Source organism: Cydia fagiglandana, chromosome 24 (assembly GCF_963556715.1).
Source record: "Cydia fagiglandana chromosome 24, ilCydFagi1.1, whole genome shotgun sequence".
Lineage (NCBI taxonomy): Eukaryota > Metazoa > Arthropoda > Insecta > Lepidoptera > Tortricidae > Cydia > Cydia fagiglandana.
Genome location: NC_085955.1, coordinates 10,403,727 through 10,417,651, shown reverse-complemented (window position 1 = coordinate 10,417,651; position 13,925 = coordinate 10,403,727). Strand labels below are relative to the sequence as shown.

The following is a 13,925-nucleotide window of genomic DNA, read 5'->3' as shown; positions in this document are numbered from 1 at the left end:
TTATAGCGGGTCCCGTTTTTACCCTTTGAGTACGGAACCCTAATAATGAAACAAATGAGAGTCGGACTCGCGCACGAAGGGTGCCGTACCATTACGCAAAAACGGAAAGAAAAGACACGTTTGTTGTATGGCAGCCCTACTTAAATCTTTATTTTATTCTGTTTTTAGTATTTGTTGTTATAGCGGCAACAGAAATACATCATCTGTGAAAATTTCAACTGTCTAGCTATCACGGTTCGTGAGATACAGCCTGGTGACAAAAAGACGGACGGACAGACGGACAGCGGAGTCTTAGTAATAAGCTTCAACTGCCTAGCTATCACGGTTCATGTGATTCAGCATGGTGACAGACGGACGGACGGACAGACGGACAGACGGAACTGCCTAATAGCTATCGCGGTTCATGAGATACAGCCTGGTGACAGAAAGACGGACGGACAGACGGACAGCTGAGTCTTAGTAATAAGTTTCAACTACCTAGCTACCACGGTTCATGTGATTCAGCATGGAGACAGACGGACGGACGGACAGACGGAACTGCCTAATAGCTATCACGGTTCATGAGATACAGCCCGGTGACAGACAGACGGACAGAGTCTTAGAAATAGGGTCCGCTGTCCGTCTGTCTGTCACCAAGCTGCATCTCATCAACTAAAAACGTATTTAACTGATTTGCAAGACCGAAGTGATCCCATAAGTGTTCCGTAAACAAAGTTTTGTACGGAACACTAAAAATGAATCAACTTACATAGCATTTGACCCAGTCCTGCCCTCTACACTTGATCTTCGGCAATTCCTTGTCGAACTGTGTGACCTCCTTGGAAAAAGGGTCCAGCTTCGGTATCTCGCAGCCCATGCCCTTGTCCAGTTTCAATGCCTCTTGTAACTTGTTCTCTATATATCTGAAAATATATAAAAGAATACATAATAAGTACATGCGTTTCCGGTCTACGCAATGGTTGATTAAGGGGCCCATTGATTAACAGTTGGCCGGACGGTATCGGCCTGTCAGTTAGAACAAAATTTTGACAGTTCCGAACAACTGTCAGGCCGATACCGTCCGGTGGACTGTTAATCAGTGGGCCCCTTCAGTGGAAGCGCTGGTGGCCTAGCTAGCGGTAAGAGCGTGCGACTTTCAATCCGGAGGCCGCGGGTTCTAACCCCGGCTCGTAACAATGAGTTTTTCGGAACTTATGTACGAAATATCATTTGAGATTTACCAGTTGCGTTTCGGTGAAGGAAAACATCGTGAGGAAACCGGACTAATAAGGGTTAGTTTCCCCTCTGGGTTGGAAGGTCAGCGAGTTCTACTATTCCGTCCACGCCACATAAATAATAGCACTAGGTACAGAAGACTCACTCTCTAACAAAACGCGTCTGTTACGATCAGGACAGATATGTTCGCTAGGTGGCGACAGCGCCACGCGCGGCTTATGGCTAGCCACCAAAATTGGTGTGGAACGGATGTACTACCTACCTAGCTACCTACAAAGCGACGAAATCGCGGAGTGAGCCACGCCTGTCCACGCGCGTATATTTCTTTGATTTTCAATCGTAGGAAAAATAACCATTTGCTTTTGATTGCCTAAAAGCAAACGCTGCTTTTTCGACGAAATAGGGTATTTTCCTACTAGTCAAATCAGTTACTTTTATAGAACTGTCAAAACGATTTGCTAATATGGAATTCATATGAAACATTACATCGTGACGTCACGGTCAACTCACATACTTTTTATATTTCTCTCCGATGTATTAAACAGAACTTGTGTTTAAAAATAACTCCTATCTGTGTTTTTCAAATAATTATCTGGTGCTCTATTTCATGCATGGTGTAAAATAATTTATATTAAATAAATACAGTAGAATACCCTATTATAACACTTTAAACTCTCGCGTTTTGTACACATATTCAATTACACAAACGGGTCTACCGCGATATAATTTCATTGTTTTTACCTTTATTTTTTTTGTTTTTACCTGTGAGTGTTGCGTGTCGTGCCGTGGACAATAAACATTAAACTTTAATGGGTAGCTGCAATTTCTTTGTCTACCCCGAACATTTTTATAAACTAACTAGCTGTTGCCCGCGACTTCGTCCGCGTGGAATTTTATCTTCAACATTTTACATCTTTAGTACCTATAATTTTCATATCCAAGCAATGTTGAAATTAAGTAGGTACCTACTTTTCTTTTTTAGCAAGTTGTATGAAGTTTTAAGTCAAGTGGATTTTGATGTTGGTTGCTGAAATTACTTTTCTTGTATTCTCATCCTAAGCCGAATAGCGGCATCTCAAAAACAAATGACGTTGAAAATTGAATTTTCAGATAAAGAATGTAAGGTATATGTTTGCATTAAAATTTTATTTGAGATACCGCTAATTGGCTTAGCAGGGCAGCCATAATGCCCTTATACAAAGATTCAAGTTCCGCACTCACAAATTATCTGATCTCCATACAAACTTTCAACCCCTTTCTCACCACCTTAGGGGATGATTTTCAAAAATGCTTGAATTAGTTTTCATGTTTTTTAATTTAATACCTTTTTTTTGCAAAAAGTTCAAGTTCCTAGCTTAAAATTTAATTTACACCCCAAGACGAACTTTCATCCCCTTTTTAACCCCCTTAGGGGTTGAATTTCCAAAAACGTTGCAATTACTTTTGTTTGTAATCGGCTATTATGTCTTTCTAAGTAGTTTCATAGCATTTGTAATGGATTCAAACTTTGAACCCCATTTTAACCCTGTTAGGGGATGAATTTTACAAATTGCTGAAATCACTTTTATTGTCTTCTAATAATATCCTCAAATACAAAGATTCAAATCCCGCGCTCGAAAAAATGTTTGATATCCATACAAACTTTCAACCACTTTTTCACCACCTTAGGGGATGAATTTTCAAAAACGCTGAAATGAGTTTTCTTGTATTTTAATTTAAAACGTTTTTACAAAGTTTCAAGTTCCATGCTTCAAATAAAATGTACACCCGCAGACGAACTTTCATCCCCTTTTTAACCCCCTTAGGGGTTGAAATTCCAAAAACGTTGCAATTACTTTTTTTTGTAATCGGCTATTATGCCTTTCTAAGAAGTTTCAAAACCATTTGTAATGGATTCAAACTTTCAACCCCATTTTAACCCTGTTAGGGGATAAATTTTACAAAACGCTGAAATTACTTTTCCTGTCTTCTAATAGTATTTCTAAATACAAAGATTCAAGTCCCACACTCGAAAAAATGTTTGATATACATACAAACTTTCAACCCCTTTTTCACCACCTTAGGGGATGAATTTTCAAAAACGCTGAAATCAGTTTTCTTGTATTTTAATAATATATCTTTTAACGAAGTTTCATATTCCTAGCTTAAAAGAAAACTTTAACCCCATACAAACTTTCATCCCCTTTTTAACTCTGTTAGGGGATGAATTTTACAAAACGCTGAAATTGTTTTTCCTGTTTTCTAATAATATCCCCAAATAAAAAGATTCAAGTCCCGCGCTCGAAAAAAATTTTGATTTCCATACAAACTTTCAACCCCTTTTTCACCACCTTGGGGGATGAATTTTCTAAAACGCTGAAATTAGTTTTCTTGTATTTGAATTTGATACTTTTTTACAAAGTTTCAAGTTCCTAGCTTAAAATAAAATTTGCACCCGAAGACGAACTTTCATCCCCTTTTTAACCCCCTTAGGGGTTGAATTTCCAAAAGCGTTGCAATCACTTTTTTTTGTAATCGGCTATTATGCCTTTCTAAGAAGTTTCAAAGCATTTGTAATGGATTCATACTTTCATCCCCTTTTTAACCCTGTTAGGGGATGAATTTTACAAAACGCTGAAATTACTTTTCATGTCTTCTAATAATATTCCTAAATACAAAGATTCAAGTCCACCACTCGAAATTTTTTTTGATATCCATACAAACTTTCAACCCCTTTTTCTTCACCTTAGGGGATGAATTTTCAAAAACGCTGAAATTAGTTTTCTTGTATTTTAATAATATATCTTTTTACGAAGTTTCAAATTCCTAGCTTAAAAGAAAACTTTCACCCCATAGAAACTTTCATCCCCTTTTTAACCCCCTTAGGGGTTGAATTTCTCAAAATCGCTTCTTATCTCTTGTACACTTTATAAATGCAATCTGGTGTGCAAATTTCAACTTTCTGGCTTTTGTAGTTTCGGCTCTGCGTTGATGAATCAGTCAGTCAGTCAGTCAGGACACTTGCATTTATATATATAGATTTCGGGTAGTTTAGTGTTGTTTTATTAATATCTCCGTTGACATTTGTTGGGACGTCAGTCTTTCCGTGACCACAGCTGGTGCAACTCAGCTGAAACGTCGGAATTAAAGGTAAAAACAATGAAATTATATCGCGGTAGACCCGTTTGTGTAATTCAATAAGAATACCCTATTGATGAAATTGACGCATAAATAAATATTATATACAAATAATTACGCTCTCATTTTAAAATGACTAATAGCTAATAGGTACTGACTGACTACTGACTAGCTAGATTGCTCTGAAACTTTGTACTTACAATAGGATAAGCTATATCTATGCCTGTAATTAGTTTATGTAGATAAAGATATCATAGTAAAAAAAAACGGATTTCGATTTTTTTTTTTATATTTCTTTTTTTTTACAAGCTGGAGCTACATATATAACCTAATTACAGGACTAAATATACCTCATATCATTGTATGTGCAATGTTTCATTAAAATCCAAACTTAGAGCATTTACATTAAATATATTAAGACCGGGTCACTCACGTATTTTAAATCGAAAAAGCAAAAAAGAAGAAGGTACTTAGAAGGTCTTAGAGCATTTAATAACTGGAGTCGCCTTTAATAAGAGCTTACCCCGCTGCCGAAAACACATTTGTGCAAACTTTTGTATGGACTAACGTTTATCTGACATGACTATTTGTACGTTACGTACAAATCATGTAGAAATAGCCATACATTTGACGTGCCCCTCCCCCGCAAAAATCGGCCGACTGTTTTGTACAGAAAATGACAGACAAGACGTCTTCAGTTAGGGGTCATCCATTAATTACGTCACACCAATTTCTAGGTTTTTTGACCCCTCCCCCCCTCCTTGTCACACTTGGTCACATTTGGCAAACCCCTCCCCCCCTAGTGTGACGTCAAATTTTTTCTACGAAATCGCCAAATCGAATTAAGTAAGTACCTAAGTATTATTAATATTTTATCAAAATATTTTTGACGATAAAAATATTAGTAATTTTATAATCCAAAACTGCTTAGGAAAGAAAATTAAACGAATAAAAACGATTGTCGTTTTAAAAACTTGTTATTTAAATGTATAGTGAATAAAATAATTTAAATAAATTTTCGGTTACTGATGAAGTTAAAGTGACGTCACAAAGTTTGTGTCTCCCCCCTCCCCCATGTCACAATATGTCACATTTTCTTGACCCCCTCCCTCCCCCTAAACGTGTGACGTAATTAATTGATGACCCCAAATGACAGACAAGACGTCTTCAGTTACTAAATGTTCTAAGAATCCAACATAGTTTTAAAATTAGAACAAAACTCAAAGTTAGATGTCGACTACGATATAACTCGCGTTTTGGTATGAAAACTGATGTATGGAGTTACCACTCTTCCTTTACTTATATTACTCTATGGTTAGAAGTTATAGTTCAAGAAAACGGGCTATTCATAAATTACGTCATTTCAAATTAGGGGGGGGGGGTCTGCACATCGGCTGATGGTAGCATGACGTAGGTGGAAACGGGGTCATTCGAATTCATTGATTTTTGGATGATTTTAGGGGGGGGGGGGTCAAAATCGCCAAAAATCGATGACGTAATTTATGGACAGCCCCAAAGCGGTAAGCATCTAAAAAATAAAATAATACTTACTCTATTATGGCGGCTCTGTAAACGAAATAAAAACAAAATATTAATTACTTCAAAACCACAAAACACAACAAATTGTGACGTTATCTATGAAAAGGGACCTTATTGTCGATGGCGCTTACGCCATCATTAACGATGCTCCGATATAAAATACAATGCCGCAATGCCGCGCGACGCTGTGCGGCGTAAGCGCCATAGACAATAAGGTCCCTTTTCATAGATAATGCCCCATATTACTCTTCGAAGGCCGCAATAATATGTGACCCGCTCTTATGGCTCTACAAATAAAACCATGTCAGATATTTTTGCGGCGTCCGTTGTGTAACAATATTGCAGGTGACAGTATACTCAAGTGTAAAAATATGGGTGCACATAACTTACTCAAAGTAAGGCGCTGGTGGCCTAGTGGTAAGAGCGTGCGGCTTTCAATGCGGAGGTCGCCGGTTCAAATCCCGGCTCGTACCAACGAGTTTTCCGAACTTATGTAGGTACGAATACGAAATATCATTCGATATTTGCCAGTCGCTTTACGATGAAGGAAAACATCGTGAGGAAACCGGACTAATCCCAATAAGGCCTAGTTTCTCCTCTGGGTTGGAAGGTCAGTAATGCTGATAAGCAATTATGTGTCATCCCACATTAATTTTTCAATAAGATGTCAACTCAAAAAACACATTATTGCTTATCAGCATCCAGATGGCAGTCGCTTTCGTAAAAACTAGTGCTTACGTCAAATCATGGGATCAGTTGTCAAGCGGACCCTAGGCTCCCATGAGCCGTGGCAAAATGCCGGGATAACGCGAGGAAAAAAAAAATAATTTACTAAAAAATATGTCCCATAGTTCTTAATTCCCTGACATAAGAGCTATGGGACATATTTTTGAATATGATGTGTGTACCCATATTTTTGCATTTGACTGTACTTACATATTATTGCAAGTACATATCTGTACTAAAAAATGGTGTTTTAAGTTTTATTCAATTTGAATGGAATTTTCATTATTTAAACATGCAAAATATTTGCCGTGCTAGCGAGCATGCTGTTATCAATGTAAATATCAAATACCTAGAAATCTAGATAATAATGGAACGAATAACACTATTCACTAGGTAATTACTATACTTAATATGTGACGTCCCACGGGTAAAGGTACCTTATGGCGGTTGGCGCTTACGCTATTATTAATGCCGCTCCAATATTATTGCGGCGCGCTATGCGACGTAAGCGCCGGCCGCCATAAGGTACCTTTACCCGTGGGACGTCACATATGTTCGTTACAATAGGTAAATTAAATAATTATATGCAGTACTTTAAATAATTATTACGAAAATTAAGGGAAAATACGACTAACTACTCTGTCAAACTACTTACTTATCACACTTTAAACTCTCGAGTTTTGTACACATATTAAATACACAAACGGGTCTACCACAGGTCTACCGCGATAAACTTCATTGTTTTTACCTTAAATTCCGACGTTTTAGCCAAGTTGCACAGCTGTGATCACGGAAAGACACAACAATGAAATTATATCGCGGTAGACCCGTTTGTGTAATTAAATATACTTACTTTTTCAAGTTACTCATACAATAGAAATGCTTTAAACTACATTTTTTAGGGTTCCATAACCAAAGGGTAAAACGGGACCCTATTACTAAGACCTCGCTGTCCGTCCGTCCGTCTGTCTGTCACCAGGCTGTATCTCACGAACCGTGATAGCTAGACAGTTGAAATTTTCACAGATGATGTATTTCTGTTGCCGCTATAACAACAAATACTAAAAACAGAATAAAATAAAGATTTAAGTGGGGCTCCCATACAGCAAACGTGATTTTTGACCAAAGTTAAGCAACGTCGGGCGTGGTCAGTACTTGGATGGGTGACCGTTTTCTTTTTGCATTTTTACCGTTTTTTTTTACATTATGGTACGGAACCCTTCGTGCGCGAGTCCGACTCGCACTTGCCCGGATTTTTTTTAAAAGTATTTACTATACTTAGACGCATTAGAAGACGCAATATGAATATAAATGAATATGAATATGAAATAATATGAATACACAATTTATTGAAATAACCTTTTCTCCTAAACTGCAAAACGTAATTCAAAACCAAAAAAAGTAAGAAATGTTGCCACTTTTTTACTAGCGCGTCTTGTATTTATGTACAAATAAGTAAATAAAAGTACTTTTTTAAATAGTAGGAGTAAAATTACTAATGAATAAATTATCTTAGCGTGATTATTTATCAAAAGGAATTTATAATTTTACAAACAAATTATTGCAGTGGCAACATTGTCTTACTTTTTTTGGTCTTGAATTACGTTTTGCAGTAAGTATAGTCGGCTAAATAAACAGTCAAAAGTCACCAGTATAGTATACCCTACCACAAAGATTCAGCCATCATCATCATTATCGAAGCTAAATGAACCTTATGTACAGTCAGCAGCAAAAGTTGCTAAGCGGGCGAGGTGTTCAAAATGACCTTGACACGCTCTTATTCTCTTAACAATAAAGTCGCGTCAAGATCATTTTGAACACCTGGCCCGCTTAGCAACTTCTGCGGCTGACTGTATTCGCAATATGGTAAACTAGTCGGTGAAACAGCGTACCGTATCGTATTATCCGTGAGCCGTGAAATAAGATGACACGCTGATAAGGCCACGTCATTTCGACAATGTCAAAGAGAATATAATGTATAGAGGCGGATTGTCTCGACACTGTGAACTCGCATTCATGACATAGGTTTTTAACTTGCCTATTTTTTTTAGGGTTCCGTACCTCAAAAGGAAAAAAAACGGAACCCTTATAGGATCACTCGTGCGACTGTCTGTCTGTCTGTCTGTCCGTCTGTCACAGCCTATTTTCTCCGAAACTACTGGACCAAATAAGTTGAAATTTGGTACACATATGTAAGTTTGTGACCCAAAGACGGACATGTAACGTAAACAAATGAATTAAACATGGGGGCCGCTTTTGGGGGGTAAATGAGAAAATCAAAAAATAAAGTTTTTCAAACTATATTGTGTTACATATCAAATGAAAGAGCTCAATGTGAGAATCTCAAACTTATTTTTAGAATAAACAGTTTAGAAGTAATTCAAGAAAATAGGCAAAAACCCAAGTAACACAACGTAGCTGAATATTGTTTGAATAATAGAATGCCGTACTTAATGCTGAATAAGGTAGCTGTATAACAGCTGAATAAGCGCTAATACAGACGTTATACAGAAGGTTTGGGCGCAAAGTGGGCAGTGCCCACGCCGCTTATTTCTGAATAACAGTAATGTAATAGCTATATAAGTGTGTGCCCACACATTGAATCGCTGAATAACACTTGTATAGAGGCTGTCAAAAGCTTATATACCGCTTTTAAACCAAAGTTATCCAGCTTTGTACACAATGAATTAGTTATTCACACGTTATGAAGCTTTTGGTTCCAAAGTGCATTTTTACAGAAAATATATTCAGATATTTGTGTTAAATCAATGATTTGTCTTCCATTTTAATTTGTGAACTCACATGCACATAACTTACTCAAAGTAAGGCGCTGGTGGCCTAGTGGTAAGAGCGTGCGGCTTTCAATGCGGAGGTCGCCGGTTCAAATCCCGGCTCGTACCAACGAGTTTTCCGAACTTATGTAGGTACGAATACGAAATATCATTCGATATTTGCCAGTCGCTTTACGATGAAGGAAAACATCGTGAGGAAACCGGACTAATCCCAATAAGGCCTAGTTTCTCCTCTGGGTTGGAAGGTCAGTAATGCTGATAAGCAATTATGTGTCATCCCACATTAATTTTTCAATAAGATGTCAACTCAAAAAACACATTATTGCTTATCAGCATCCAGATGGCAGTCGCTTTCGTAAAAACTAGTGCTTACGTCAAATCATGGGATCAGTTGTCAAGCGGACCCTAGGCTCCCATGAGCCGTGGCAAAATGCCGGGATAACGCGAGGAAAAAAAAAATAATTTACTAAAAAATATGTCCCATAGTTCTTAATTCCCTGACATAAGAGCTATGGGACATATTTTTGAATATGATGTGTGTACCCATATTTTTGCATTTGACTGTACTTACATATTATTGCAAGTACATATCTGTACTAAAAAATGGTGTTTTAAGTTTTATTCAATTTGAATGGAATTTTCATTATTTAAACATGCAAAATATTTGCCGTGCTAGCGAGCATGCTGTTATCAATGTAAATATCAAATACCTAGAAATCTAGATAATAATGGAACGAATAACACTATTCACTAGGTAATTACTATACTTAATATGTGACGTCCCACGGGTAAAGGTACCTTATGGCGGTTGGCGCTTACGCTATTATTAATGCCGCTCCAATATTATTGCGGCGCGCTATGCGACGTAAGCGCCGGCCGCCATAAGGTACCTTTACCCGTGGGACGTCACATATGTTCGTTACAATAGGTAAATTAAATAATTATATGCAGTACTTTAAATAATTATTACGAAAATTAAGGGAAAATACGACTAACTACTCTGTCAAACTACTTACTTATCACACTTTAAACTCTCGAGTTTTGTACACATATTAAATACACAAACGGGTCTACCACAGGTCTACCGCGATAAACTTCATTGTTTTTACCTTAAATTCCGACGTTTTAGCCAAGTTGCACAGCTGTGATCACGGAAAGACACAACAATGAAATTATATCGCGGTAGACCCGTTTGTGTAATTAAATATACTTACTTTTTCAAGTTACTCATACAATAGAAATGCTTTAAACTACATTTTTTAGGGTTCCATAACCAAAGGGTAAAACGGGACCCTATTACTAAGACCTCGCTGTCCGTCCGTCCGTCTGTCTGTCACCAGGCTGTATCTCACGAACCGTGATAGCTAGACAGTTGAAATTTTCACAGATGATGTATTTCTGTTGCCGCTATAACAACAAATACTAAAAACAGAATAAAATAAAGATTTAAGTGGGGCTCCCATACAGCAAACGTGATTTTTGACCAAAGTTAAGCAACGTCGGGCGTGGTCAGTACTTGGATGGGTGACCGTTTTCTTTTTGCATTTTTACCGTTTTTTTTTACATTATGGTACGGAACCCTTCGTGCGCGAGTCCGACTCGCACTTGCCCGGATTTTTTTTAAAAGTATTTACTATACTTAGACGCATTAGAAGACGCAATATGAATATAAATGAATATGAATATGAAATAATATGAATACACAATTTATTGAAATAACCTTTTCTCCTAAACTGCAAAACGTAATTCAAAACCAAAAAAAGTAAGAAATGTTGCCACTTTTTTACTAGCGCGTCTTGTATTTATGTACAAATAAGTAAATAAAAGTACTTTTTTAAATAGTAGGAGTAAAATTACTAATGAATAAATTATCTTAGCGTGATTATTTATCAAAAGGAATTTATAATTTTACAAACAAATTATTGCAGTGGCAACATTGTCTTACTTTTTTTGGTCTTGAATTACGTTTTGCAGTAAGTATAGTCGGCTAAATAAACAGTCAAAAGTCACCAGTATAGTATACCCTACCACAAAGATTCAGCCATCATCATCATTATCGAAGCTAAATGAACCTTATGTACAGTCAGCAGCAAAAGTTGCTAAGCGGGCGAGGTGTTCAAAATGACCTTGACACGCTCTTATTCTCTTAACAATAAAGTCGCGTCAAGATCATTTTGAACACCTGGCCCGCTTAGCAACTTCTGCGGCTGACTGTATTCGCAATATGGTAAACTAGTCGGTGAAACAGCGTACCGTATCGTATTATCCGTGAGCCGTGAAATAAGATGACACGCTGATAAGGCCACGTCATTTCGACAATGTCAAAGAGAATATAATGTATAGAGGCGGATTGTCTCGACACTGTGAACTCGCATTCATGACATAGGTTTTTAACTTGCCTATTTTTTTTAGGGTTCCGTACCTCAAAAGGAAAAAAAACGGAACCCTTATAGGATCACTCGTGCGACTGTCTGTCTGTCTGTCCGTCTGTCACAGCCTATTTTCTCCGAAACTACTGGACCAAATAAGTTGAAATTTGGTACACATATGTAAGTTTGTGACCCAAAGACGGACATGTAACGTAAACAAATGAATTAAACATGGGGGCCGCTTTTGGGGGGTAAATGAGAAAATCAAAAAATAAAGTTTTTCAAACTATATTGTGTTACATATCAAATGAAAGAGCTCAATGTGAGAATCTCAAACTTATTTTTAGAATAAACAGTTTAGAAGTAATTCAAGAAAATAGGCAAAAACCCAAGTAACACAACGTAGCTGAATATTGTTTGAATAATAGAATGCCGTACTTAATGCTGAATAAGGTAGCTGTATAACAGCTGAATAAGCGCTAATACAGACGTTATACAGAAGGTTTGGGCGCAAAGTGGGCAGTGCCCACGCCGCTTATTTCTGAATAACAGTAATGTAATAGCTATATAAGTGTGTGCCCACACATTGAATCGCTGAATAACACTTGTATAGAGGCTGTCAAAAGCTTATATACCGCTTTTAAACCAAAGTTATCCAGCTTTGTACACAATGAATTAGTTATTCACACGTTATGAAGCTTTTGGTTCCAAAGTGCATTTTTACAGAAAATATATTCAGATATTTGTGTTAAATCAATGATTTGTCTTCCATTTTAATTTGTGAACTCGTGTCAAAGTGTAGTTTCTGCAGTGAAAACTTACAAAATAAGGAGGACATCACCCATATATTTATTTGATGTTTACATAACTTCAATTTCATTGCGCATGCGACTTTACTGTTAATATATATATGCATTTTATTTAAAATTTTAAAGCGCCGCGTAAATAATGCACCGTTTCAAAAGTAAATATAGAAAATTTACTACTCCACATTTAAATTTGTAATTTTTCTGCGGTGTTTTAGTGATAGAAAATGTACTTTAACAAGTTATGCTACGATAAAACTAGTTATATAAATGAATAAAATGGGTTTTTCAGTTCATTTTCAATTCCTATATAATTGTAGAGGTTAGAAAGTGAGCAACCGTAATGGCGTCCGACTGTGCTGAATATAAGCTGCTGCCACAGCTATTATTGTGCTAATTTCTGAATAAGCATTAACATTATTCGCGTTACTAAGCAACATGTTAGATAATAATGGTCTTAACACAACAAGTTTTGAATAACATCAGTATAATAGTAATTGTTTTCTCAATCTTAAAGCCTATTAGGGTTCTATACACAAATAGTAAAAACCACATAGATCCTCACTACTTTGATGATAAAACATTATAGGTATGTAACACGGGCAATATTTAATCCTACTTCCCACTAATATTATAAACGCGATATAATATATAAGTTATATGATAAATCTGGGGGCACGGCAGTTTACACAGTTATTTTTTCCGTTATCAGTTCCGACAAATATGTAGTAGGTAAAGGTAACGCAAAGATGTACGACGTGAGTACGAAGATGTATATAGTATGAGTATGGTATGGTTACGAGTATGGTATGAATATGAATATGGTATAGGTGCGAAGGTGAGGGTATATCATTCATTCATTCATATTAGTAGCGGGTATCACGGGTACCTATGAGTACAATTAAGTATAGTTTGATATGGGCAGTATTGTTTAGGTATGAGTACGAGTACAGTGTGGGATGGGTATGAATAGACCCACTTGAAAACTAAAAACAGTCTGTTCAAAATCGACAGGAGAATCGATTTCGCTATGAGGGTGATTATTTTATTTTTCTCATACCCAGTCCAGTCTACAACTTTTTAATGCAACAATATGAATAACTAGCATTTGACACATTGTTTGCCAACTAACAACAACCTTAAATGGCCATTGGTAAACTTTATCTCGTTGCAGTAAGGTATGAAAATGGTCAGTTAACAGTGTTTACGATGGTAACTAGCAATTGTTTTACGTCATTAAAAGTAGAGATGCAACGGATAGTTGTTTGGCCGGTTACCGGATATCCGGCCTGGACACTGGCCGAATATCCGGTATCCGGCCGCCGGATATTCGGCCGGCGGAACTATACCTACATTTCGGT

General features: G+C 36.9%; 2 protein-coding genes across 2 annotated transcripts in view; both read right to left on the bottom strand.

Moving 5' to 3' along the window:
* The window catches only part of LOC134676359 (uncharacterized), a 43,358-nt gene that overhangs the window by 14,207 nt on the left and 15,226 nt on the right, over positions 1-13,925 (bottom strand). The window contains exons 3-4 of the mRNA XM_063534717.1: positions 5,884-5,898; positions 749-902 (exon numbers count right to left, since the gene is read on the bottom strand). Of these exons, the coding sequence (XP_063390787.1) occupies positions 749-902; positions 5,884-5,898 (169 nt within the window). The remainder of the gene's footprint in view (positions 1-748; positions 903-5,883; positions 5,899-13,925) is intronic.
* Positions 1-13,925, bottom strand: part of LOC134676373 (uncharacterized) — a 250,632-nt gene that overhangs the window by 230,288 nt on the left and 6,419 nt on the right. The gene's annotated exons all lie outside the window — the stretch shown is intronic.